At 41.6% G+C, this 23,477-nt stretch overlaps 1 protein-coding gene across 2 annotated transcripts; it reads right to left on the bottom strand.

The window, feature by feature from the left end:
- Positions 1–1,156: 1,156 nt before the first annotated feature.
- Positions 1,157–22,704, bottom strand: rps6kal (ribosomal protein S6 kinase a, like). 2 transcript variants are annotated; one of them, XM_049585556.1, is made up of 22 exons: positions 22,383–22,704; positions 19,738–19,797; positions 19,518–19,634; positions 19,353–19,434; positions 19,155–19,235; positions 15,813–15,892; positions 14,989–15,095; positions 13,318–13,355; positions 12,882–13,024; positions 12,706–12,776; positions 12,492–12,580; positions 12,190–12,254; positions 11,693–11,795; positions 11,378–11,502; positions 10,303–10,425; positions 9,396–9,485; positions 9,146–9,304; positions 8,899–9,060; positions 8,602–8,678; positions 8,212–8,329; positions 7,705–7,845; positions 1,157–2,429 (listed from the first exon to the last, which is right to left on the bottom strand). In XM_049585556.1, the coding sequence occupies exons 1-22, from the start codon at positions 22,407–22,409 to the stop codon at positions 2,304–2,306; spliced, it is 2,184 nt and encodes a 727-aa protein (XP_049441513.1). In that variant the 5' UTR covers positions 22,410–22,704; the 3' UTR covers positions 1,157–2,303. The 2 variants fall into 2 exon arrangements, with proteins under 2 accessions (XP_049441513.1, XP_049441514.1); XM_049585557.1 differs by lacking the exon at positions 22,383–22,704 and adding an exon at positions 21,922–21,999.
- Between the last annotated feature and the right edge of the window lie 773 nt (positions 22,705–23,477).

Raw genomic sequence — 23,477 nt, 5'->3', positions numbered from 1 at the left:
GACTCACATTTGACAGAGGGCTGGAAACAAGACTCCAAATAAATGCAAATGTTGCTCTGCATCTGCTGGATGTGTAAATAGGCAACTGTTTGCAAACACATATGACCTCTGTAGGGTGATAATATGTCAATGCTGTGTTTACATCTTCATCTGCTCCCCCTAAGTGGCCAAAAAAAAATCAATGCTGCTTTATTTGCCAAAGTTTCAAGATATATCTTTGAGATTCCAGACACCACCTCAACAAAGTAAGTGTGACAAAAATGATTGTAATACTTCTAACACTGAAAAAATGCATTATTGAAAGGTGAAGTCTAAAGTTAAAGGTGAAGTTAAATTCATATGCAATAAAACACAGCTTGCTTGTTCTGGTACATTAGTTTATGATGGCTAATGTTAGTAAGCTAATTGACATTACTGTTTAAACTTACATTACTGAGTCAATTTGCTGACTTTTAAACTCTTATCTACTTGTGTTAGTTGAAACAAGTCACAGTTCGACATTTTAGTGATTTTAACAGAGAATAATTAAAGAAGAAAACACATCAATTTTGACCAACTGGATCTGGATGAGCCATTTGAATTTGATGACCGCCCATATTTATTTGAACACGGAGTACATGGACGCAGAACTCACTGAAACTGAAGAGAGGACGAGGAGAGAGATGGAGCAGCAACAGGCAGAGGAACATGTCCGAATCCAGCTAAAGGTAAACACAGACATTCATTTCTCCTTTCCGTTATGTTGTCGGATAATTATACTAACAATCCGAGCCTATCTGTGTGAAAAAAATGCACTTTTAGTGGACGTATTTTGACGTTGTCTGAGTGCCCTATTATTTAATATAGTGCACGCTCATGGGCTGCCGGCAGGTCAGCCGAGCTTTGTACTGGAGAAATGTCAAACATTGAACACCCTATCAATCATTTAGACAAAAGTAGATCAGAAAATAGGGCCCAGGAGGAAAAAAAAATTAGTTCCCCTTTAACATGGAGGTCTATGTGGATTGACTCTTTTCTGAAGCCAGCCTCAAGTGGCTATTTAAAGTAACTGCAGTTTCTGGCACTTGTGTGTTGGCTTAATTTTTTAGCTCCAGAGGATGCAGCTTGGAGTGCACTTATGTATTTGATAGAACAAACCAGTTCAGACCACACTGGATGCATGTCAATAATGATCTTTAATGTCAATATATACAGAACTTGAAAGAAAAATAGAATCTTAAAAATCAAATGAAATAAATACAATATCATACAATTTCCACAATGTCTTTTTGAAGAGATATCCATGGAAATTCTTTTTTTTTTTTTTTTTTTTTTTTTTTTTAAATTCAGCCTCTCTGGTTCGACAGGGTGCGTCCCGTCCCCCCCAGAGAAATCCCTACAGCTCCCCCACATGCTCTTCATCTTCAACATCTTCATTATATATATATTTATATATTTTTTGCAAACTAGAATTTCTTTCATCGTTACCACAATGTTTCACCTTTGAACTCCAGACATTATCTTTTGTCCATCTGCAGCTTATTTTTGATACATTGTTAGCATCACAAAGCAACATGAGTCAGACTGTGAATTTCAGGGGAAAAGAAACACAGGTTCTGTCCACACATGCATTTATGTAACAAAAGTGCTGGCAGATGATCTTGACCCTGAGGGACCTTTTAATCTGCCACAAGCAGAATCATATCTTTTTTTTTTTTTGGGGGGGGGAGAAACAGTCTTGCAGTGTCCCTCAGTCAATATCATCCTGCCAACACTCTCACACATAAACCATTACTTCACTTTGAAGAAAAGAAGTTAAGACAGCAAAAAGCAAACGAGGGAAGAGGAGTGAGAACTGAGGAGGAGGAGGATGGCAGAGCGCAGATGAAGAGCAGTGGAGGGGGTGGGGGGGTGGGGCACAGTTTACCGAAGCAGCTTTGAATCAGCCAATCACAGTGAAGGAGAACATCAGCTGGTGCGTTTCTTCCCCAACGCGAGGAAGAGAGAATGAAAGGCGAGGAGGGCAAGTGCATATGAAAGCTGTGGAAATAAATACAAGTCTGTCTCCCCAGCAGTAACAGATATGTGAGTTTCCCCTCTTCCTCTTCAGCTGACTTCTTCACAATGCAACCTACTCCAGTGTGGGTGTGCATGTTTGCGTGCATATGTTGGGTGTTTCAAATAAATAGATTAAAAAGGGAGACAGTAGGTCTGACTGGCCAGGACTTCAGTCTGTGTGTGTGTGTGTGTGTATGTGCGCATGTTTGCGTATTAGAGTCCAACTGAGAGTGAGGTCAAAACAGGAGGGCAAGCGGTGTGAGTCACTACATGTCTGTTGAGGTGAGTTTCTTCATGCTGCGTCTCTGGGCTAGACTGGACGCTGCCACAGGCTCCAACACCGTCTGACTTGTCTTCTGGCTCAGTGCTGAATAGGTGGCAGCCATGGCTCCCTGGAAAACAACAAAAAGAAACACTTGGCTTTAAATGCACAGTTTGTAATTTCTGTCGCTAAGGTCTCTCAATCAAAACAGTAACAACAGACTCTGATGATGCTGTGAAGAAGCATGGGATCATGGGAGCTCTCTTCATAGCAAGAGAATGGTTTCTATATCTATGTAAACAACCACCAGTGCAGATGAAAACCTAACTGACATGACTCAGGCAGAAATCATGTTCAATTGTTTAAGTTTTATCCACGTTGCGTTAAGTAATTTCATTCTAATTAAATAGCTGCAAGTTAACTTGCTGACTTACCATTAGCATTAGATGTGTCAGCTACCCATACGCTTTCGGCTACAGCTACTGTGGCTAAAGCTATGTGGCAAATTCAATCATGGGGTAGCCCAGCGCTGTTATCCATGGTTAAAATGAGTCCAACAATAGCACAGACAAACTGAATGAGGCAGCGGTAGACCAGCAGCTCCAGTGTTCTGCAAGGTAAAATTACTAGGGATGCACTGATTTATCGGCCACTCATCGGTATTGGCTGGTATTCGCCTTGTTGACTACCATCAGCCTAAGGGCAAATAAGATGACATTCACTGATGGCAGTTGGTGATGTTTTTCCATAGTGTTGCATCAATTTTGCACGGACTAAAAGGCAGGGTAACGGCACTCCGTCGTCCAGGGGATAGTAGGACGATGGGATGAATGGACACAGCTGAAATTGGCAGGAAGAGAGCTAATTAACAGGTGGCCAGAACAAGCTGCTGTCGGCGGTTGCATTGAGTTACATTATAAACCGTTCAATTATTTTAAAGGTTGTTTCATACATTGGTATGATTGAATTTGTGCTCATTCAAAGAGTGTAATGAAGGACTGAATGACTTTGAAAGAGTTCAGTTATGAGGTGTGTATCTGCTGGTGTGTTGTACGTTTGCATTCTTTCATCAGTCAGTTTGTGGTACTTAACATAGCCAAAAGACTGTGATGCTCATTTCACCACCACAACTCAGCTCATTTGAAAAAGTATTTTTTCCTCCACTTAATAAATTAGGCAGATCCATTCATTTTTCCATGTTTTTCAGATTCAGAGTGAGTTATGCTGACATCCAGTTTATTCAACTTTGCACTGCACTACACTTGTTTGTTTATCTACTGCCACCCACTTATCCAGAGATGAATCAGACACGCGTCATCATCTGCAAATGTGCAGAATGGGAGCAGCACTAAAGCCGGGGCTTTAACAAGTGCAGGTACATCTTAGAAAGTGGAAAAAATAATACATCATCAAAATTGCAAGCAAACACTGAGGGCCATGGTGCCGGCAGTCAAGGTCAAGAGACTGAGTTACAATGATATGTGTTTGTGTAATCACAACTTCCTCAGTTACACACATCAGTGTGTTTACAGCTGATAGAAAAGAGTCAAACTGGTGAAACAGTCTGAGAAAAGGTGCCTAACTGAGTTCAAGAAGAAGCTTGTTCAAACTAACACAGACGCCACAGGTACGCAAATAACACCTCAGAATGGCTGTGGCATGCAGCGAGGCATCTCTACACAAACTACTGGTCAGACCTTGAATCATGTGTGCAAGATGAGAGGAACAAAAATAGATCAGTGACAGCAGTGGGACTCATGACTAAGAGCAGAATGACGAGTTTCAGTCAGCAACACCAAAATTCACACTGACGAGTGGAAAAATGAAGCACGGTCTCCATCGTGCTAGCACAAAGGTAAAATTTAATGCGACCGGCATTAATCTATTGAACCGTCCATCCTACCTGACAGTAACTGTACCGTCTGGTGGCGAGGTGTTAATGACGCTGGAAATCTATCAATAGAGCTTTGCTTGGATGTCTGAACTGAGTACTGTTGCTGACCAGGTGCGTTAATGGAAGCTGGCTTACATCACAACACCCACGCCCCCTTTGGATCAAAACAAGCGCTACTGGCACCGTGCCTAAAAGCTGCTGCGCCGTCTTTTGCCCATCAAACTAGGGCTGGGTGATATGAAGAAAATCAAACATCATGATATTTTTGACCAAATACTTCGATATTGAAGTTGCGACTATATTTTTAAGTTTGACTATTGGTGCTTTCACGAAATATTAACACAAATACATTTTTGACTGATGATCATAAGTAATGTGGATATAACGACAAATAAAGTTAAATAATACAACAGCTAAAACAGTCTGGTAAGTTCAGAAAATCACATCATTAACTGTAATGCAGCCTATAAAACAAGGAAAAGACAAAACTTACAGTATTACAATATCAAAAATCTAAAATGATATTTAGTCTCATATCGCGATATCAATAGAATATCAAAATATTGCCCAGCCCTGTGCCCGGCAATAAAACTAGAATTACTGCCTCGCGGTTGCCTCCGTGAACCAGTCAAGTTGAATTTAAAGTTTACATCCATGTCAACGAAAACATGGATGCTTCACACACATCTTCACCCCGGCAGCACAGAAGATCTATACAATCAGCACAGTTTCAAGATGGGCACCCAAGATTAGTGTCAACAATTCAGTATCTGACCAAAGGTTTCCTCTTCTGTTCCTGAGTTCTAATGTTGAGTAATGGCAAAGTTTTCTGCAGAACATCATAATGTCACAGTGAAGCTGACCTTTGATGTTTTGAATATAAAATGCCACCACTTGATCATTTTATTCTATTAGACATTTGTGTGAAATTTTGTCATAATTTGCATATGAATTCTTGAGTTATGGCCAAAAACTGGTTTTGTGAGGTCAAAGTGACCTTGATCTTTGGCCACCTTAATCTTATCAGTCCATTGTTGAGAACAAGTTAACATTTGTGCCAAATGTCCTCAAGGTGTTCTTGGGATATCACATTCACAAGAATGGTCAGACAAGATCAAAGTGACCTTGAACTTGACCACCAAAATCCAAGTCCAAGAGTCCAAGTGGGCGTTTGTGCCATGTTTTAAGAAATTCCCTCAAGGCATTCTTGAGACATCACGTTCATGAGAATGACAGATGTACAGATGTACAGACGTATGTAGGGATGAATGGACAACCTGAAACCATAATACCTCTGGCCACAGCTATTTCTAGCATGGGGGCATAAACAGCCCAGTTATTATTCTCTGTACTTCCCCAAAAAACAAAGGACAGTCAAAGAAGGGATCTGTAGCTTCAGATTATCCGCAGAGAGGACGAAAATGTTAAACTATGGGATCTGACCAGTCAGTTCGTCTAAGTCTGTGGCAAACGCTTCAATAACGGGTTAGTTAATATTGTTAAAATCAATAGTTATAATGTTAAAAGTCAAAGTAGTGAATGTTGAGGCTGCATTGAAATCAGTTGTTTGCCCACTTTGATGGAGGCAGGCTGAAAGGACATTCACCAACTTCTGTTTCTTTAATCCTTTTCTATGTAACAACACCAATGGTTGATCAGCAATGAAATAACATCTTTTTCCTGACAAGCAATAGGACTTTTGCTGATGATGGCTAAAACACATTCTTATTTTATGCTAATAAATTAGCCAAGACCTCGAAATTTGAATTTACCGCCAGACAAATTAGACAGCCAGGGGCATGACCAAGGGCAAAGTTCCTGGATGTGCTGCTCTCATCTATCCCTTCATGGTTATACTATCCTTGGATAATGTGCATTGTCACAGCATATGCAATACAATTGCTCCATAGACATGACACTGACCTTGTTTATGCAGTTGGTCTTCACAGTCATCAGACCTCAGAAATGTGAGGTCGAGCAGGTTGGTCATTGCACTACATGAACTTGTAGCGTGGGGTTAAGATCCTTTGCAAGATCTTGCCCAATCATTACCTTGAAATTAAGGTTTTTTTGGAGTTCTAGCAGGACAACTGTAACAATTCTTAACTAAAGCAAGAAGTAAGGCAGAGATCTGCCCTGTCTTCTTATCTGTTGCATTACATGCACTGAGAAAGATGTATGATGGCATCATAGATGGAAGATTTTAGGGCTGAGAGTAAAAGGACTAAGACTGCCTGTTGTTAAAGTGCTGCAGAGAGAACTGAGACACAAAGTACAGCTCTCAATTTACTGCTGATCTTTGTTCAGACCTTCGCCCATGATCACAGGCTTTGGACTGTATCTGAAAGAACAGGATCACAGATAGACTCAGATTTCTTTGCAGGAGGGCTGGCCTCTCTCTGCATGTTTGGGTGAAGAGTTCAGCTATTTCAGTGCCTGTAAATACAACTGCTTAAGCGCTTATTAAGGATCCTGCTCAGACAACCTTTCTTTGTACAAGGTGATAGAGTAATACTCAGTTGTGAGTGCTTGGACATGGGGAGTTAATGGGAAGAAGGGTAACCAGGCCGCTCTGTTGTGCTGTTTTTACTGTGACTTTTTGTGCCTTCACAAAAAGATCATTTTAAGGGTTCTCATGACTTAAAATGTGGAAACTTTACAGTTGCTTCCAGTTCATGATTTGTGTTGTACGCCATTTTGATGTAAATGTTGTGATCAGAAATGAATAACATTGCTAATTTTGTTACAATGTAATGTTCTGCTGTGTATCCTACTTAACATGCTGCACCCACCCAAACACTGTTGCAGACCAGGATCCCCCCCTCATGGCAATGGCACTCTCTGACGGCAATGCCTGATTCTGATTCTGGTACCCATTAAAGTTCCTTTCTTTTTTTAATGTCAGTTTTGTTATCGTCTCCCATTGTCCTATCCGTCATAATGTTCCTAAACTTGTTGTTGAAGTACTAAAAAATGATTCACCATTTTTGAAAAGTGAACATCCTTTTCTTGTTGTCAGTTGCCAGGCAACACCGCTCTCACGACTTAAGCTACTTGAGCGCCAAACCTGTTGTGTGCTCGGCTTCCTGTGTCAAAAATACGACCTGATGAGTTCTATTTCAAAGAAGCATCTGACCTGGATAAGTGTCACGAAGAGATAGAAGGATGGACGCATCTGCTCTGCTGGAGCTCGCATTAGTAATAGATGAGGCTAGAAGTGGATGAATCACCAAGGATCAGGTTCACTTTCATATGTCAAGAGGCACTGCAAAGGTATGACATCATGGAGGAGTTCAGAGCCTCTTCTGATTTGGAGAGATGATGTGGTTCCATGTTTAGAAACACTGAGTGGCATTACTCTTATTATTATAAGGCCAACACATGTTGCATCATGTATGTATCACCCCAACTCCCAGGCACCTTAAGCCTTTAAATCCTACCAAATTGTAGCAAATGATTGAGGTCTTGTTTTTGATCCTGTGTCTTTAATTATGAGGATTTGTACGCTCACCTTGACGAGGTGTGGTGCATCATGGCGTGTGAGCTGGAAGTGCGGTAGCGTATCTCTGCAGGTGATCCAGGAATGCTTTAGAACCTGCTCTGCTGTGTATCGCTGGTGAGGGTCCACGTGGAGCATATGGGACAGCAGGTCCTGGAACATAAATTCAAGTGTGTTTTTTCATTGATAGATACACTCACAATGTGTCTCAACCATGATGAGACAAAAATGCTGTCACTGTTCACTCATCTGTTTTACAACACAGCTTTGACTCATATTTTATCACTACTTGCACAATCATAAAGCAAAACAGATACATTTAGGATCAAATCTAAACATTACAGCTAGGTTAAGTTAATACAGCACCAAATGTACAAAGTGCTTTACAGACATGAGAAGAGAGAAAAAAAAATCATTAATATTAGACTTTGAAAATATGCTTTAAAGTCACAGTACCAATGAAAATCAGCTTCAAAGACACACCACCTGCGTGAAGCAACAAAGTGTCAGTGTGCGTACCTTTGAGGTGTCTGATACAGTATCCCAGTTGCCACCCGTCAAAGAGAACTTTCCAGATCCTATCCGGAGTAGAATCTCCTCTGGTGTGTCGTTTGGCCCGTTAGCAAACGGCGTGTACCTGACGGGGGTTAAAAAGCAGATGTTAGGAAAGCACATGTGGCATTTCATTTAATAGATTCTATTGTATACTAGCCTCATAACTCGACTGCCACTTTGTGGTGATTAAACACATCATGAATACAGCTATCTAACTGTTGCAAAATTTGCAACAAGAAAAGTATAGAAGACTGTCAAGCAAAGTACAAAGAGCACTGATGATCCTATTGTTAGGACAGTAATAAAAGTCCCTCTCACATTTACGCCAAATTATCCAACAGCTGTGAGTCTTACCCTGCCAGCATGGTATACAGTAGAACTCCAAGACTCCATATATCACAGGCTGCATCATAACCTTGCCGCATTAGTACCTGGACCCACACAAAGAAAAAACAAACCATTAGGGACTCATATTGACAATGGGAATTTAAAAAAACATCTTCCTCTACATGCTACACTTTACTCTTTGTCCACTTTACATCCTCTCTCCTCTACTATATCTCTTTCTCCATATATAGAAAATTAAACCATGAGGTTTTCAAGTCTTATATGCCCTCCAACTTTTGCTGTCTTTTGGTTCCATCATCTCACCTCTGGTGCCACAAAGTTAGCGGTGTAACAGGGGGTGAGGAGCAGGCCGTTGCCTCCTCGAAGCTGCTTGGCGAATCCAAAGTCACAGATCCTGATGGAGTCAGGATTTCCCGAGTCATCCATATATAGGATGTTACTGGGCTTCAGGTCTCGGTGTACCACCTGGTGAGGAGGAGAAGAAAAATATTAGAGGAGAAGATATCAAATTGTCACCTGTGCTCATACATGTGCAGAAGTGTCTCCTCACCCCTTGGCAGTGGAGGTAGTCAACAGTCTTGGTGATGGTGTAGAGCACAGCACTGGCCTCTCTCTCGGAGAAAAACTTCTGCCTGAGGATCTTGTCCAGCAGCTCCCCTCCCTTCATCAGCTCCGTCACCAGATACACATACCTGCCCTCATCATATACCTGACACACATGTAAGGAGACAACCTGTTAATATGAGGACAGACTTAAAACTTTACTAGTCATGAAATGCTCCGACACAAATGTCACTGACGTCTTTCAGAGTGATGATGTTGGGATGCTGTCCGTATCGCATCAGGATTTCAATCTCCTCAGAGGGGTCCCTCTTACTTTTGTCTATAATCTGAGACACACACAAACACAGACATAAGCAGTCATTGTCAAATGACAGACCGTAGCAGATGAGTCAAATGTAAAAATCTCTACTGTGTAACAAACAGCATTTAACAAACTAACTGAGATAATCAGCAAAGCACTGCTTTAAATAAGTGTAAAGAAGGTGCTGCATTATGGCTACACTTGTTGAAGCTGTGCTGCCCTCTGCTGGCTTGTTGGCAACACTAACCACAATCAGCATGCTCAATTTTCAGCAATTTTATACACTGTGAGGTTCTTTTTATGTAGCCACATCCTAGAGACACTAATATATTAAACTGTGAACTCACACTGCAGTCATCTAATTTAATCATTTAGTTCCCCCGGAGTTTAAAACCACTGCTTTTTAAAGATGATCAATCACAGCCTTCAAATTGACTAACAAATACAGTAGGAGTGGAGTTCTGTTTCAGTAAAAAAAAAAAACTTACATAGGTAGGCTACAGGAGCTGACCTCTATGTAACTATTGATCATGACACAAAATATATCAGTGGGCTGAAGGTTACAGAGGCAGGAGTCTGCTCTCTGGAGGAGCAAAATAAATCTTGGGGATGTCCATGAAAGAAGTGCATGCCCGTCCTTCATTAGCAACTGTGGACATGACTTTGAGAAAGCAGCTTAACCCCCAACTCATGTGAGGCTTTTCAGTGGCCAACTAAACTGGGTAACTCTCAGGAGTAACTGTGTGTACACGTGTGAATGGAAAGCATGGATGGTGCTACTGAAAATGAGCACTGGTGCTTAGTGGATTAAAAATAAAAAAGGAAAAGAAAAAGCGTACTACCTTCACAGCATAGTCCATGGCAGAGACTCGGTGTACACAGCGTTTACAAATGGAGTAGGAGCCGACCCCTATGTCCTCCTGCAGCTCATAAAGATCGGAGAACTTGGTCGAGCCCCCGTGCATCTGGAGAGAACGAGATTTGAACTGTTTCATTACATCCTGAAATATTAACTGAATAAATTCAAAAGCAGCCTCAGCTTCTTTCCCACACATCTTCAAGCCTACACATTTGATGTGCCGACTCGTAAACCTGATGTCATGTGCTCCCACCGCATTCATTTTAACACTTCTGTTCACAAATATGCCAGAGTGGAACTTTAGTAGTAATGTTATTACATATTCAGCACCAGCAGTCAAACTGTCAGTGCAGATTTACCACCACTGTAGTATTAGCTCCATATTCACACATCGCTTAATGGCAAAATGCTGTCAAATTAACAGTCATGGGCAGAAACGGAGCCATGCTGAACGTGTGAGTATCCATCTGTGTGAGTGTGTGAAGGTCTGCAGTGGAATACAACAATACAACAAATGGTAACTGTTGTTGTTCTGTGGCTACATTTTGCAGTTTCTGCCATCATGTCAGTCACTTTTATCCTAATTTAATTTCCTTGTAAAGACGTCAACTTTTCTGTCGGAGTGACTATTGTGAAATTGAAGAAAGGCAGCCAAGTTGACTCAAAGTAGTTGGTGTGTAAGCACCTCTAGAAAAGTATTCAACAGAGTTTTGTCATCTAAAATGCAGTGATAAATGTTCAGCAACAGTTACAGATGTGTTAACTGAAGTGTTAAGTCAGCCGTGCTTTGACCAGCTTTTGTAAGTACGCTGCCGGCAAAATTAAATCTGTGTAAAGCTCCAAAGTCAAAGAGTAGACACTTCTAGTCAGTATTGTGCTGCAAAATGGCAGCTCCACTACTGCAGCTAAATGGAATAATTCTTTAACTTAAGTGCACAAACTGAGCTTCATAAAGAGTATCTGCATGACCTTCATGTTCATAAGCGGATACGCTAATAATTAACCTGCGTAGCTCGTGATAGAGGACATTTGCAAAGGTACAGATAATGTGTGTTCACCTGTACTATAGGGAGTATGCTGAGCAGTGGGGAGCTCTTGTTCTCATCCATCGGGGTGGGAGCAACAAAACTGAAGCCTTTGAAGAGCTGGTGGGCGTTAGCACTGGGAGGGATACCTGGGGAGTCTAAACATACAAAAGATAATTCATAATATAGTCATATGAACATACAGACACCCACTAGATTTTGGAGTCATTTCTTGTAGTCAGCGCTCAGTTGCAGTTTCCATGGCTGCAGGAGTGGCTGTTTTTTTTTTAAGCTCAAAAGCATGTGAACGGAGCATGTGTGTGTGTGTAGGTGTAGGTGTAGATTTACCTTTAGGCGTTTTAGCGGTGAACTCTGGGTCAAAGCAGAACGTGTCATCTGGTTTACCTGCTGCGGGCTTGAATGGGGGCTGGAGCTCTCTCCTGTACAGCTTCTGCAGACGGCATACACCGTACAGAAAACACACATACATGTTAGAAACCGAACCCCACCACAGGCTGTTTGCAGTGTGTGAACATATGCGAGAGGGAAGCCAAGACCCCTCCCAGATTAACCCGCTCCCATCCCTCTACATCCCGGTCCAGCCAATAGCATCCTGCAGGCTCTTAAACACTCACGCAGGGCTATTAGTGCACACACAGTGAGAACTGGCCCTCTGCCCAGACACACACATACACACAAACATAGTTGGCGTGGCCAAGACTGATGGCCAGAACTCACCAAGCCAACCGTTTGTTAGGTGTGAATCCTCAACAGAAGCTGGAGAGTTACATGTGTGTGTGTCAGTGTGGGTGTGTGAGAAATGAGAGGGATGTGTGTGTGCTCACATTCCAGTCGATGGTGGAAAAGAAAGCGTGGCGTTTGATCTCCTCCACTCCGTCGGGTCCGGCCCCTAAAGACACAGATCACTCCGGTTCAGTTCACCTGGCACGTTCGTTTTTATTGTTTTCAGAGGATCAACACATTCACACATTTTTCTCTCAGTGGGTTTCCAGCATGTGATTTAAGTGGATGCCAAAATGTTAACAAGCTCAAGCAAAGCGAGTGGCGCAATGTGAGGATCAACACACCTCATTTTCTTTCATTGTAACAGGTTTGCGCTCACACATTCGGCTTCGATGCACCTTACCTAGTCTGTTAGCAGGGTTACGTTTAAACAGCATTCTCAGCAAACTCTGGGCTTCCAAACTTAGGAACTGCGGCATTCCCAACTTAGCTCTGGAGTGGGGAGAAGAGCAGAAAATGATAGCTGAATATGGACAAAAAGAAAAGCTACAGCTGATGAGTACTTACAAACTTATCTCACTTCTGTCACACTTTTAGTGTTGTACGAAATGACTCACTTGAGAATCATGTTCATGGTCTCATTGCGATCTTTCCCTTGGAACGGTAATGTCCCCGTTAGCATCTCAAACTGCAAACACACAATCAAAGAAACAGAATATAATCAACATTTTTTCAGCCTAATGAGTTCATATAAACGTCAAAGCAAATGCAAAAAAAGAGACAGTTTCTGTACCATAAGTACTCCCAGAGACCACCAGTCCGCACTCTGTGTGTGTCCTCTCCTGTTGACCACCTCAGGGGCCATATACTCCACCGTACCACAGAAGGAATATGCCTTCTTATCAGCATCTACTGACTCTTTACTCAAGCCAAAGTCTGCACAACAGCAATGTAAAGCAAAATGGTAAGACAGTCGCAGCAAGCAATAACACCGCACAGAGCTTTTATTCTTTTAGGTGATGGCATAAGAAACATAAAAATAGCTGCTGAGGAAAGTCAGCCTAAGGAGGTCATGAATCTATTCTTAGCAGACACATTTAATATGAAACAGTTTAATTACAGGCTATTAACTAGATCACACTATTCAATTACTCTTTTGTATTTTTACAGTAAAAAAGTCAGTTATGACATGTGCATTATGTTTATTTAGCAGTAAGTCAAAAACATACCTGTTAACTTTATGTGTCCGGCTTCATCAAGTAAGATGCTGAAAGACAAGAACAGGTTTTCCATGGAGGTGAGCTTCAAACAACAACACAACAATGACAGTACTTAAGTCATCTCATGCCTTTGGTGTCGACAACATTTTTGCAAATTTGTTCTTCATCCCACAGTGACAGTTTGTATTTTTTGAAGTGGGGTTGTATGAGGTACTCGTCCATAGCAAGTGTATTGCCTACAGTAGATGGCTGTCAGCATACCCTGAATTAGGAGACGCAAGCTGGAGTACTGCCAATAAATCTAAGCTATGTCCTGTTGTGCATGGGGGCAGCAGCAAAATGTATTTTAGTCACCTAAAAAAATCAATATCAGTTCATGTGTACGCTATATTTATAATGTTTTCTCCACTTTACCTTGCTGCTGGCAGCTCTTTGCAACGGGTAGATGAAGCTGTTATCTGTGCTCTCATCAAAGCATCCAGACTTCATTGACAAAAACAGTAATTGTACCTTGTATAACACAGGAAAAACTGGTCTACCGCTGCCTCAATGACTTTGGTGAATCTGAACAACATGGCAGCAGTAGCACAGATGGATATAGCGGCTTAGCTCCCCAGCAAAAAGGACTGTCTGACAGCATAGTAAAGCAGAAAAATATTCTAAATATAGTGCACATCTAAACCGATTTTGACTTTTTAGGTGGCTAAAATACTTCTTGCTGCTGCCCCTGACCATAGCAGTACATTGCTTAGCTTCTGTGGCAGTACTCCTGCCTGCTTCTCCAAACTATGGACTATGGATAAGCACCATACAGCCCCACTTCAAAAAATCTGAACTATCCCTTTAAGTTCTGGACATATTTAATGGACTGCTATTCATGAGAAACAACAGATCACAGTTCTCCACTCAAAGCAACACTGGAAACATCCAGTCACAAATTCTGAAACTACTCAGGCTAAAGTCTGGACTTAAGTCAAACGATGTTACATCCTGTTGCTACTGGTACAGGTCTGTGTGATAACATCTGTTCAGTGTAGTTATGGGCTGAAATGACTAGTGGAACATAGATGAGGGGGTTGGCTGTATATGGGGGAGGCTGCCTGCCAACTACTGTAAAACACTACGACACATTCATCCTGAAGAGAACAGAATGATGCCACCACTTTGACTCCAATACTGAGGAGTAATTCTGGACAACGCTCCTTTTAAATGATGACAACCAAACGGTCTATGAATTGTAGTCAGCTGTTTGTCACATGATATTAAATGTCTATGTTCGATGCATGCAATATATGGGCAAGATATAAATTCTGCATAATGCATAATGTTCTCTTTATGACATAAGGACAACAATGTTGCTGTTGTTTGAGAACTGCAGAGTTCAAAAGCTCATCTTGGGCATTGTTTGAACCGTAAGATATTCATGGTGAATGACCCAGTAGAAAAATAATAATAGAAACATTTTCAATTTTAACCGTTAATCACAGCCATGTCTGACAAATGTATGAACTTTCTAAAATAATAAGGAGTAGGTGTGGATGGCCAGAGCTGTACAGTTTATATGTATAGATCAATAATTATCAGTGGTACTTGTGTCTCTACAGTTGGAAGGAGTTCAGAGATGACGATGGGGTGTGAGTGTGAGGGGTCAAAGGTGAAGGTGAGGTCTAGGAGTCATACTTCTCTGGCTTGAGATCTCTGTAAACTATGCCCAGGCTGTGCAGGTGGTCGAGGGCCAGGGCCAGCTCTGCAAGGTAGAATTTCACATCTTCCTCTGTAAACATAACCTGATAAGAACTGGACAAATTTACTCTCTGAACTAAGAAGAGGAGAGAAATTCAGCAGCAAAGAACAAAAAAAAGACACAACTTCAATATTAAGCTTCAGTAACCACAAACAGAGAAAACAGAGTAGCATTATTGTCACAATATCAACATTTCAAATAAGTTACACGACTCAGCAAGCTGTTGATTTGACATTGCCAGCAGCTAACGCTTTGGTTCTGAGACACGCTTTCAACACAAGGTCTATCAAGAGAACAATCACACATTGTCTGAGTTCCCTGAAAGCATTTGAAAAGAGCTGATCCGAGCCTCTAACTGACAAGCAACCGATGATCTAAAAGCCAATAAAGATTCCAAGAAAAGCACACCCGTTTCCATGAGGAATTCAAGTCATAATTTGAATAAAAAGCAAACAGAAAAGAGGGGAGACAAATGACTTGGCGGGGCTTGTGCTCTTATAAAATAAATTAAACATTTTTGCATACTAAATTTGCACCTGTTCCATTTGTAGCTGTCAGCATCACAATTCCTTCGGGCTTTTAAGAAGAACATTGTGGCCGCATGTGTAGTTCAATTTAACAAACATGTTTAAAACATTAGCGATTCAAAAAAAAAAGGGCTGTTAAATACTCGAATGATATGCACTTTTCTTTTCACACAGAACACTTGCAAATAATCCTGAAGTATAATGAGACATAAAGCAACAGGACGTCAGCTTACCTCTTTGGATAAGCGAGTGAATACATCCCCTCCCCTGAGAAAGTCCAGTATTAAATACAGTTTCCCTTCTGTCTGAAAGGCTGGGAGACAAGGAAACAAGTCAATTACCTGCAAGCTAATCGCGTTTCTGACTTCAACAGAGACAGTCAGGGTGACACGAGTAAACACGATAATTCACTTAGCAACAGCTTGATGACATTACCGATGATGATACGGATAATGATGAACCTTTTGTTTTCAATCATTGTTTTTATGTGTATAACGGCAATGTAGTGTATAAAAACAGATCTAATAATAAATTTGACTATTTGGAACCATTTTCTGCTCAATAATTATGTCATAACCCTCAAAATATTCTGATAAATGATATTGCAAATTAGGGCTGGGACAATGTGCTTATCTCCAGATTCAATACTGTCACAACACTTGGGTATGAGTTATTATGTATTGCAAATCTTTAAGTAGCGCTATTTGATACTATGATTTATAAGGGATTTTTAACTACTCTTGTTAACACAAGACCATGGGAAAAAGTTGAATCATGCATGTGTTGTGTATGGTCAGGAGAAACTTGTACAGTTCTGCTTAGTGATTCTTTTACATTTGACTTAACCTCATAGGAGATTTAAAGGGATACTACACCCACAAAATGACCATTTAAAAATCAATTGCTCACCACGTATTACATTGAAATTATGAAGAAAGCTTTGTTTGTCCCGCATGCCTCCACTTTGAACAGAGAATCCAAAAAAGGTGAACATTCTTGATGAATTGAAGTCATTGGGGGCCACTTGTAACAACAGTGAAACTATATCAAAGCATCTATTCACAAACTCCACACACCTTGTGCAGTATAATCACTGCCTCATGTATCTAGTCTTACGCTCAGTACTTCCCAAATACATGCATTTTAGCTAAAACGTTACAACATAAAAACACTTTCACCTACAAGTAGCGTGCCCTGAGGTTGCACTTGCGTATGAGCTTGCTTCTCAGCCGTGCATGAGACTGTTTGTACAGAAGTGATTTAAATCAGAATGCTAAAGCTTAAATGCATGTGTTCGGAAAGTACTGAGCATACGACTGGATAAATCTACGTAGTAACGTGGCCCCTGTGTTCTTTAATTCATGAAGCATGATTGCCTTTTTTGGATTCTCCATTCACTATGGAGGGATGCAGGAAAAACAAAGTTTTCTTCATGAATTCAAGGTAGCACTGGTGAGTGACTAATATACAAATGCTCATATTGCATATAACATACCATCAGTCAAAGGTATAAACCATGTTTTGAAAATCTGTATTTTCTACCACACTCTATGGATGAAGGTCTTTGCAGATAAAATGAGCAATTGACTTTGTGATGCATTTTGCTTTCTCTGAACAGCTAGGTAGTTCATTCAATGTTCCCTTCAGGGTCAGTTGGCGAGCTGCAGGTCTTTTGGCTAATTCTACATTTAGCTCTGGATGGTATCAGGCAAGATGGGCACTCACGTTGGTCAAATTACCACAATATGATACCTGCCCATGACAGAGTCTGCATGCAGCTTTAGCCATGTCTAGATCTGCTTTTCCTTGAATTGTGTGAAACCTTAAGTATTTCAATATTCTGGCTTTAAAATGTGAGAGTGCAGGTTGTGTCCCCGCGAATTTCTGACCATCCGGCATTTTCAGCTTTTTTGCTTCAGCTTTGTTCTTCTTGAACCAGATATGTCATCATATTACTCACAGATAACAACAATAAAAGCTGTAACTTCTCTCCACCTCAGAGCAGACTAAAATGAAGCTACTGAACTTAAATCATTCAGGCAGTGATTAAAAAAACTGCAATACTAAAAGAGAAACTTAGGTATTTTTGAACCTAAACTTGTGTTTAAGTGACTAATGGAGAAAATTTTTGAAATCGGCCCAGTACTGAGAGAAAGAACAGTGCAGCTGGCAGTAGCAAAACAGGCTGCAATGTGACCTCTAGGGCACATTGGCAGCATCAATGTACGTCCACTGAAAGTGCTTGTTTTTGCCACTGACAGGCTCAGATTTTTATGAGCAATGAAACATTATGGATCCCTACAGAGAAATTAAACATTTGTTCTTGGCTTTCGCTGATCCAGACTGTTTGTTATTGCGTGAAACCAAGTCTAACTCAAGAAGAAGTCTCGTTCTGAGATCTCATACATTTCCATATTGTCGAAATCAGATGAGTATTCAGCTCTGACATTGAAAATATTTAAGATAACACGGCGCAACATGTTCTAAGCTCCACCACAACAAACTCCAAGCCCTCCTTTCTCCGACTCTCAATAATGTTTTCACCGTTGTTTTTCCAGTAACAAGTCACCTCTTGAAAGATTTCAGAACAACACTTCTTCTTGAGCGAGACTAGGCCACACACACTAACAATCAGATCAGTGAAAGGTAGGGAAACCGTTTAATTTCTCTGTAGGGTCTTTTCCATAATGTTGTTAGATACTTTTAATAACAATCTGATCCTGTCAGTGGCAAAAACAACTTCTTTTAGTGGACATAATTGGACAGTGCGCACATGCTCCGAGTGGTTACACTGCTGCCTGTTTCACTGCTGCCAGCTGCAGCGCTCTTTCTCAATACCTGACCAATTTCAAGAATTGTTGTTTGAATTAGTCACCCTGGAAATCCAGAGCTCTCGCGAGAGCACAATTTGAATGTGCACAGCGAGTCACTCTTGCAATCAGTAATGATGCTCACTACCCATGCCGTTGGAGCCGAGCTGCACCAATCACATCGGTGTATCTGATATAGGCGGGCCAGAGGCGAGCTAAACAGATGACGACAGCGCTGCGCTCCAGAATCAGTCAGTTAACATTGCAAGATGGCTACGGATGAACACCAGTTGTTTGAAACAGGTTTGGCCGCTACAATGAACGAGTTAGACTTGGCTTTTTCTCTAAAAGACGAACAGAAGATGGTGTTCGAATCTTTCCTTTGCAAGATGGATGTTTTTGCAGTTTTGCCGACCGGATATGGCAAGAGTCTAATCTACCAGTTAGCTCCACTGGTAGCGCTCTGGATACCTCACCCCGTGTATTGTTCTGATTGGTCGTAGTGTTATCCAATTGCATGCAGTGATATTTTCAAATGCATGCTAGGTGCCGCCCCTCGAGTTGGGCCATTTGTATTACTCATGGCCAGACCCTAAATCTTTCTAGAGTTGGGTCTGGATTTCCAGGCTATGAATTCGTCGCTTAGACACAAAAACATGGGAAAATAGGGTCCAGATTGAAATGAAGTTTTCCTTTAATCGATTTTTTCCCACTACTAGTGTTTCTTTAATGCTTGCACACTACGTAAATAAGACTTTCTCTTACCGTAGTGCAATTTCACTATGAAGGGATGATTGACTTCCACTAAAATGTCTCTTTCCATCTTAGTGCGAACTCTGTCCCTGACTGTAGAGACAAAACAGGAAGGGACAGTGAGCGAGAGAGAAATTCAACACAGAGGACAGAACATACTGGCCGATTTGCGCCGCAGTATTTTGCAGATGGAAAACAAAGTTGCGTTACCTTTCAAAGATGCCTTTTTTAGAACTTTCATTGCATATAACTGACCAGCATCTGGACCCACGATCTTCCTGACAAGAAATACCTGAGAGAGCAGGATAAATTTAGAAAGATAAAAACACTGCTAGACTGATGGAAACCTTTGATTTGTCTGCAGCATTTCCTCACCTTGCCGAAAGAGCCCTGGCCGAGGACTTTGAGCAGTTCAAACTGAGACGGATCAGCTTTCTCACAGCCCTCTTTCACATGGTGGGTGATAGGAATCTCTTTATATGTCCCTTCATCCTACACAAACAGCATCAGTATGAGACTGCCACACAAAACTACAGATCAGACATCCTACATACACGCACGTATGCCCAAAGACCTGAAGCCCATCATTACTTACACAGTGTGAGAAAGACTCTCCCTCCTCCATGGGCTCGTCCATGATCTCATGTCCATTGACCTGCAGCAAAACCAAATAATTTCATCAGAGTCTGCAACAGTAATCACTTTCACAAAGCTTGTTCATCCTTGTTTTCAGCCGAGCAGGACTATGAGTGCAGCTGCTGCACGCCCACATGTATGACGGAAGACTCAACAGATGAAATCAGTGAGTCACATGCAATAACAGTGCGCTTTCACTTTTCCAACTCGAGCTCTATTTGTTGTCAAACAGTATGGAGTCCATACTCTAAGCCTGTCCAGCTGTCCAGCTCTCATCCTGTCCCTATAAAGCCCCTCATTATTAGCATTCTAGCTTAATCCCCAGCCAGAGCAAAAACAACATGTCTGACTGGCTCTGAGAGTCTAATGTTTGCTGGGGCTGTAGTCAGCATTCACCCTCTTGAGGACAAACTGGGGTCCTAGCCCTTTTAGGGCTTCGGGCTGATGGAAGTGGCAAGATGCTTTTTATTTTTTTTCCAAGACCACAGATAGACATGCTTTGTTCTACTCACAGTTACATTTACGAGCCTGATTCATGCCTCTCTTTTGTTGGTTCAAATAGCCATACACTGTGATATTGTCAGCAGAGGAATGTCAGATATTTCAGCATCCGCAAGTAAATCAGACAATAAACTGACCACTGTAACATTAACCAGGTCTGCATATTTCAATTCTGTGCTGAAGCTCAGCCTGCATGATGTATTCAGTCCAGTGTGTTTGTGTGTTGAATTCCATCAAGCCTCTGAAGAGGGGGGATGAGTCATAGCGCTACGCAAACCCACTCAGTGGGTGGAGCCACCAACATACACTCACGTACATCCACAGAACAGAGGCCAACAAACCAATATTTTAACTCTACAGAATAACATTAACAACACAAACATTCAGATCAGTCAAAATGTACACTAAGGAGCAAGATCTAACACGGGAAAAAAATGTCAAAATGTAAGCCTTGGTGCATCTCCGAAGTATAACATCCAGGCTAGCCAAAAGCCAGGGCAGTGCTTGTGTCATAATTCACACATACATTTTCACTCCCACCTTTGCTGTGGATCATCACGGCTTGTAACAGAGTGCAGCCTACACTTGCAGCACAACCAGGCAAGCCTTTTTCAGCCATTTGAAAAGAAGTCTGACAGCCATACATAATATCATCTCACAATCACTGATACCGCTGGCATGCAGCACTTTGATTACATATCGTCTTCAAAGGCATACTGATACAAAGTGCATTAACACCTAATATTAACTCATGTGCCGCTGTTATCTTGACAGCTTTCAAATGTGCAGCAAACAGCAGATTAAGGTGCTTATTTGTTGCGTGAGTTGGAAAGACTTTTTCAAACACAGTAGTATTTGGGGCATAACAGTTAATGAATTATTCGATGTTACCATGCCACCTACATAAACTGAGCTCCTTCAACAGATTGCCAAAAAGAGTACAAATGCTGTGGCAGAAGTCTACCAAACTATCACAGGAGGGAAGTTAAGCTCAACAAAGAACGGCCTGGGTCAAAAGTGTATGTTGCAATAGCTTTCAGCTGGCTTTAAAACAGTCACAGCAGTCAGACACACAGTTTTGGACTGTAGGTGTTAAAGACTGCAAAGAATGCCAGAGATGGAAAGGTTTAGGATGTCAGGTTGGCTTTGTTGCTCAGAAAAAAAAGAGATCTCATTGTGGGGCCCTTGTGAAAGCAAACCTGTCCACAGATGTAACAACACAGCATTCAGAACAGTCTTTAAAACGGTATCACTGGTTTCATTTAATGACTTAAGATGATAAATTAGCCCATAATTAATACAAGGGTTTATATTCCATTAAGAGATCCCTGTTGTTATGAGCTGGTGGAAAGAGTATGTAGCGGTAATGTTTAATCACAACTTCACTCTACTAATGCACTTAATATACCATCAGCTGGATAGATGAACAGTTTTATCACATTATGAGTTATTATTAAGTAGCTTACACACCAGGAGTTAAAGCCAATAACAGCAATACTAATTCACTTGTGCTGCTGACAAGCCAGCCCTCACTTGAGAAGACGTCCGAGCACATTAAACCCAGCTAGTGCTAAACTTTAAATAAATTAAACGTTGCTGAAATAGTCTATAACTTTGCTGTAGAAACATTAAAACACTTTACCAGCTCCTCGTTAACAAGACGGTGAAGGCTGAATAAAAACTTGTCCTCAAGTTTCAAGCCTGCAAGCTGTCAGCTAGCATGCTAACTACATGCTAATGCTACATGCGCTAAGCTAGCTATGAGGCAAACTCCTCTGGAGAAGTGTAAATAACAACAAAAGCTAAGAGGAGGTCATGTGTCATTGGGTTAAGAGTCCGTCCTCTGTGTGGAATAATAAGCGGTCGCGAAAGCCCGGACGAGCAGCTATTAAAGTAACAAATCCGGACAGTGCAACAAAAATAAACATCTAAACCAGCTGTTAGCATTAGCTAGCGTGTTAGCATGCATCACGGTGCGCTGCAGGTCGTGACGCGAATTTAAGCTCTACCCAGGCTCGCAGGGCAAGCTAACTTAACGGGACAGCACAAGCCGAAAACAATGTTAAGCGAATTAATACGCAAGGCACGCATTTATCAACTCACCTCACTACTAACGCTGTTTACCTCCATCTTATGCCAGGATTCCTCTCTAAGTCTAAGGCATCCTAGTCTACCTAGACCCCCGCTCCACGTTGCATGTCTTCCCCTCTGTGGAAGTCCGGCTGTTCTGCTTTGATGATCAGATCCAAGCTGTGTGGCTGCGCACCGCTATCGGGATGGGATCGGGGGGGTTGGTGCGGGGAACAGTTGATGCCGATGACTGGACCATACGCTCGCCGAGAGCACCGCTACCCTGCCATGGATGCGAATATGGCGGCTATCGTGGTACCTGATCGTCAGTGAATGAGAGTTTATTGACGTATTTATGACGCAATTCAGTTAAGGATTTCCCCCCATCCAAACCAAAGCAACGGATCTCGAGATAGAGAGGAGGGAGAGAGGACGTGGTGGCGTGGGGGGGTCTTGATGCTGGATGACATGCTGCGTGTGACATACATGCATCCGGGTGATGAACCATTTGCTGGCGACTGGAAACAAGTCACATGGAATTTAATTTACGGGTTGACGCAGGATAAAATTAGGGAGCAAAACAGACACCTCTTCTGGCGAGGCATAAATCTAAGCCTCTGATCTTAAAGAGGTGTAAGTTGAATGTTTTAAAGCCACTGTTTCATAAGCCCGTCCATCCCTGGTCCAAGTGGAAATAAGAGGCTTAAAGCTCATCCACTTTCCCTCCAGCTTTGTCTCTCCCACTCACAGGCACTAAGTCTTTGTGTTGGGAGGTAATGTCATATACACTGTATGTCGACATTTGTTTATGCTACATCACAATTAAAAGTTTAAAACACAATTTAATCTCATCTGGCAACTATTACTGACAACACTGGACAGTCTGTGCTGCTTTGTTCAACATATGACACTAAGGTCACAAGGACGTAACCTTGAGGTTGAAGGAGAGGTTTAAGTTCAAATATTTCATCTCACATATGAGAATAAGCCCAGTGAGTGCCATCAGAGTCACTGGCGGACTCTGGGACAATGGGCCCCTAGGCACAGATATGCAAAAGGCCCCATCACCTCTCCTTCATATGAGCGAGACATGCAGACTTTATGGTGGTTTTGCATCTCTTTGAAGTT

This window comes from Epinephelus fuscoguttatus, linkage group LG9 (assembly GCF_011397635.1).
Source record: "Epinephelus fuscoguttatus linkage group LG9, E.fuscoguttatus.final_Chr_v1".
NCBI classification, from domain to species: Eukaryota; Metazoa; Chordata; class Actinopteri; order Perciformes; family Serranidae; genus Epinephelus; species Epinephelus fuscoguttatus.
Note: the sequence above shows the minus strand (reverse complement) of the source record. Positions and strands in the feature narration are given on the sequence as shown.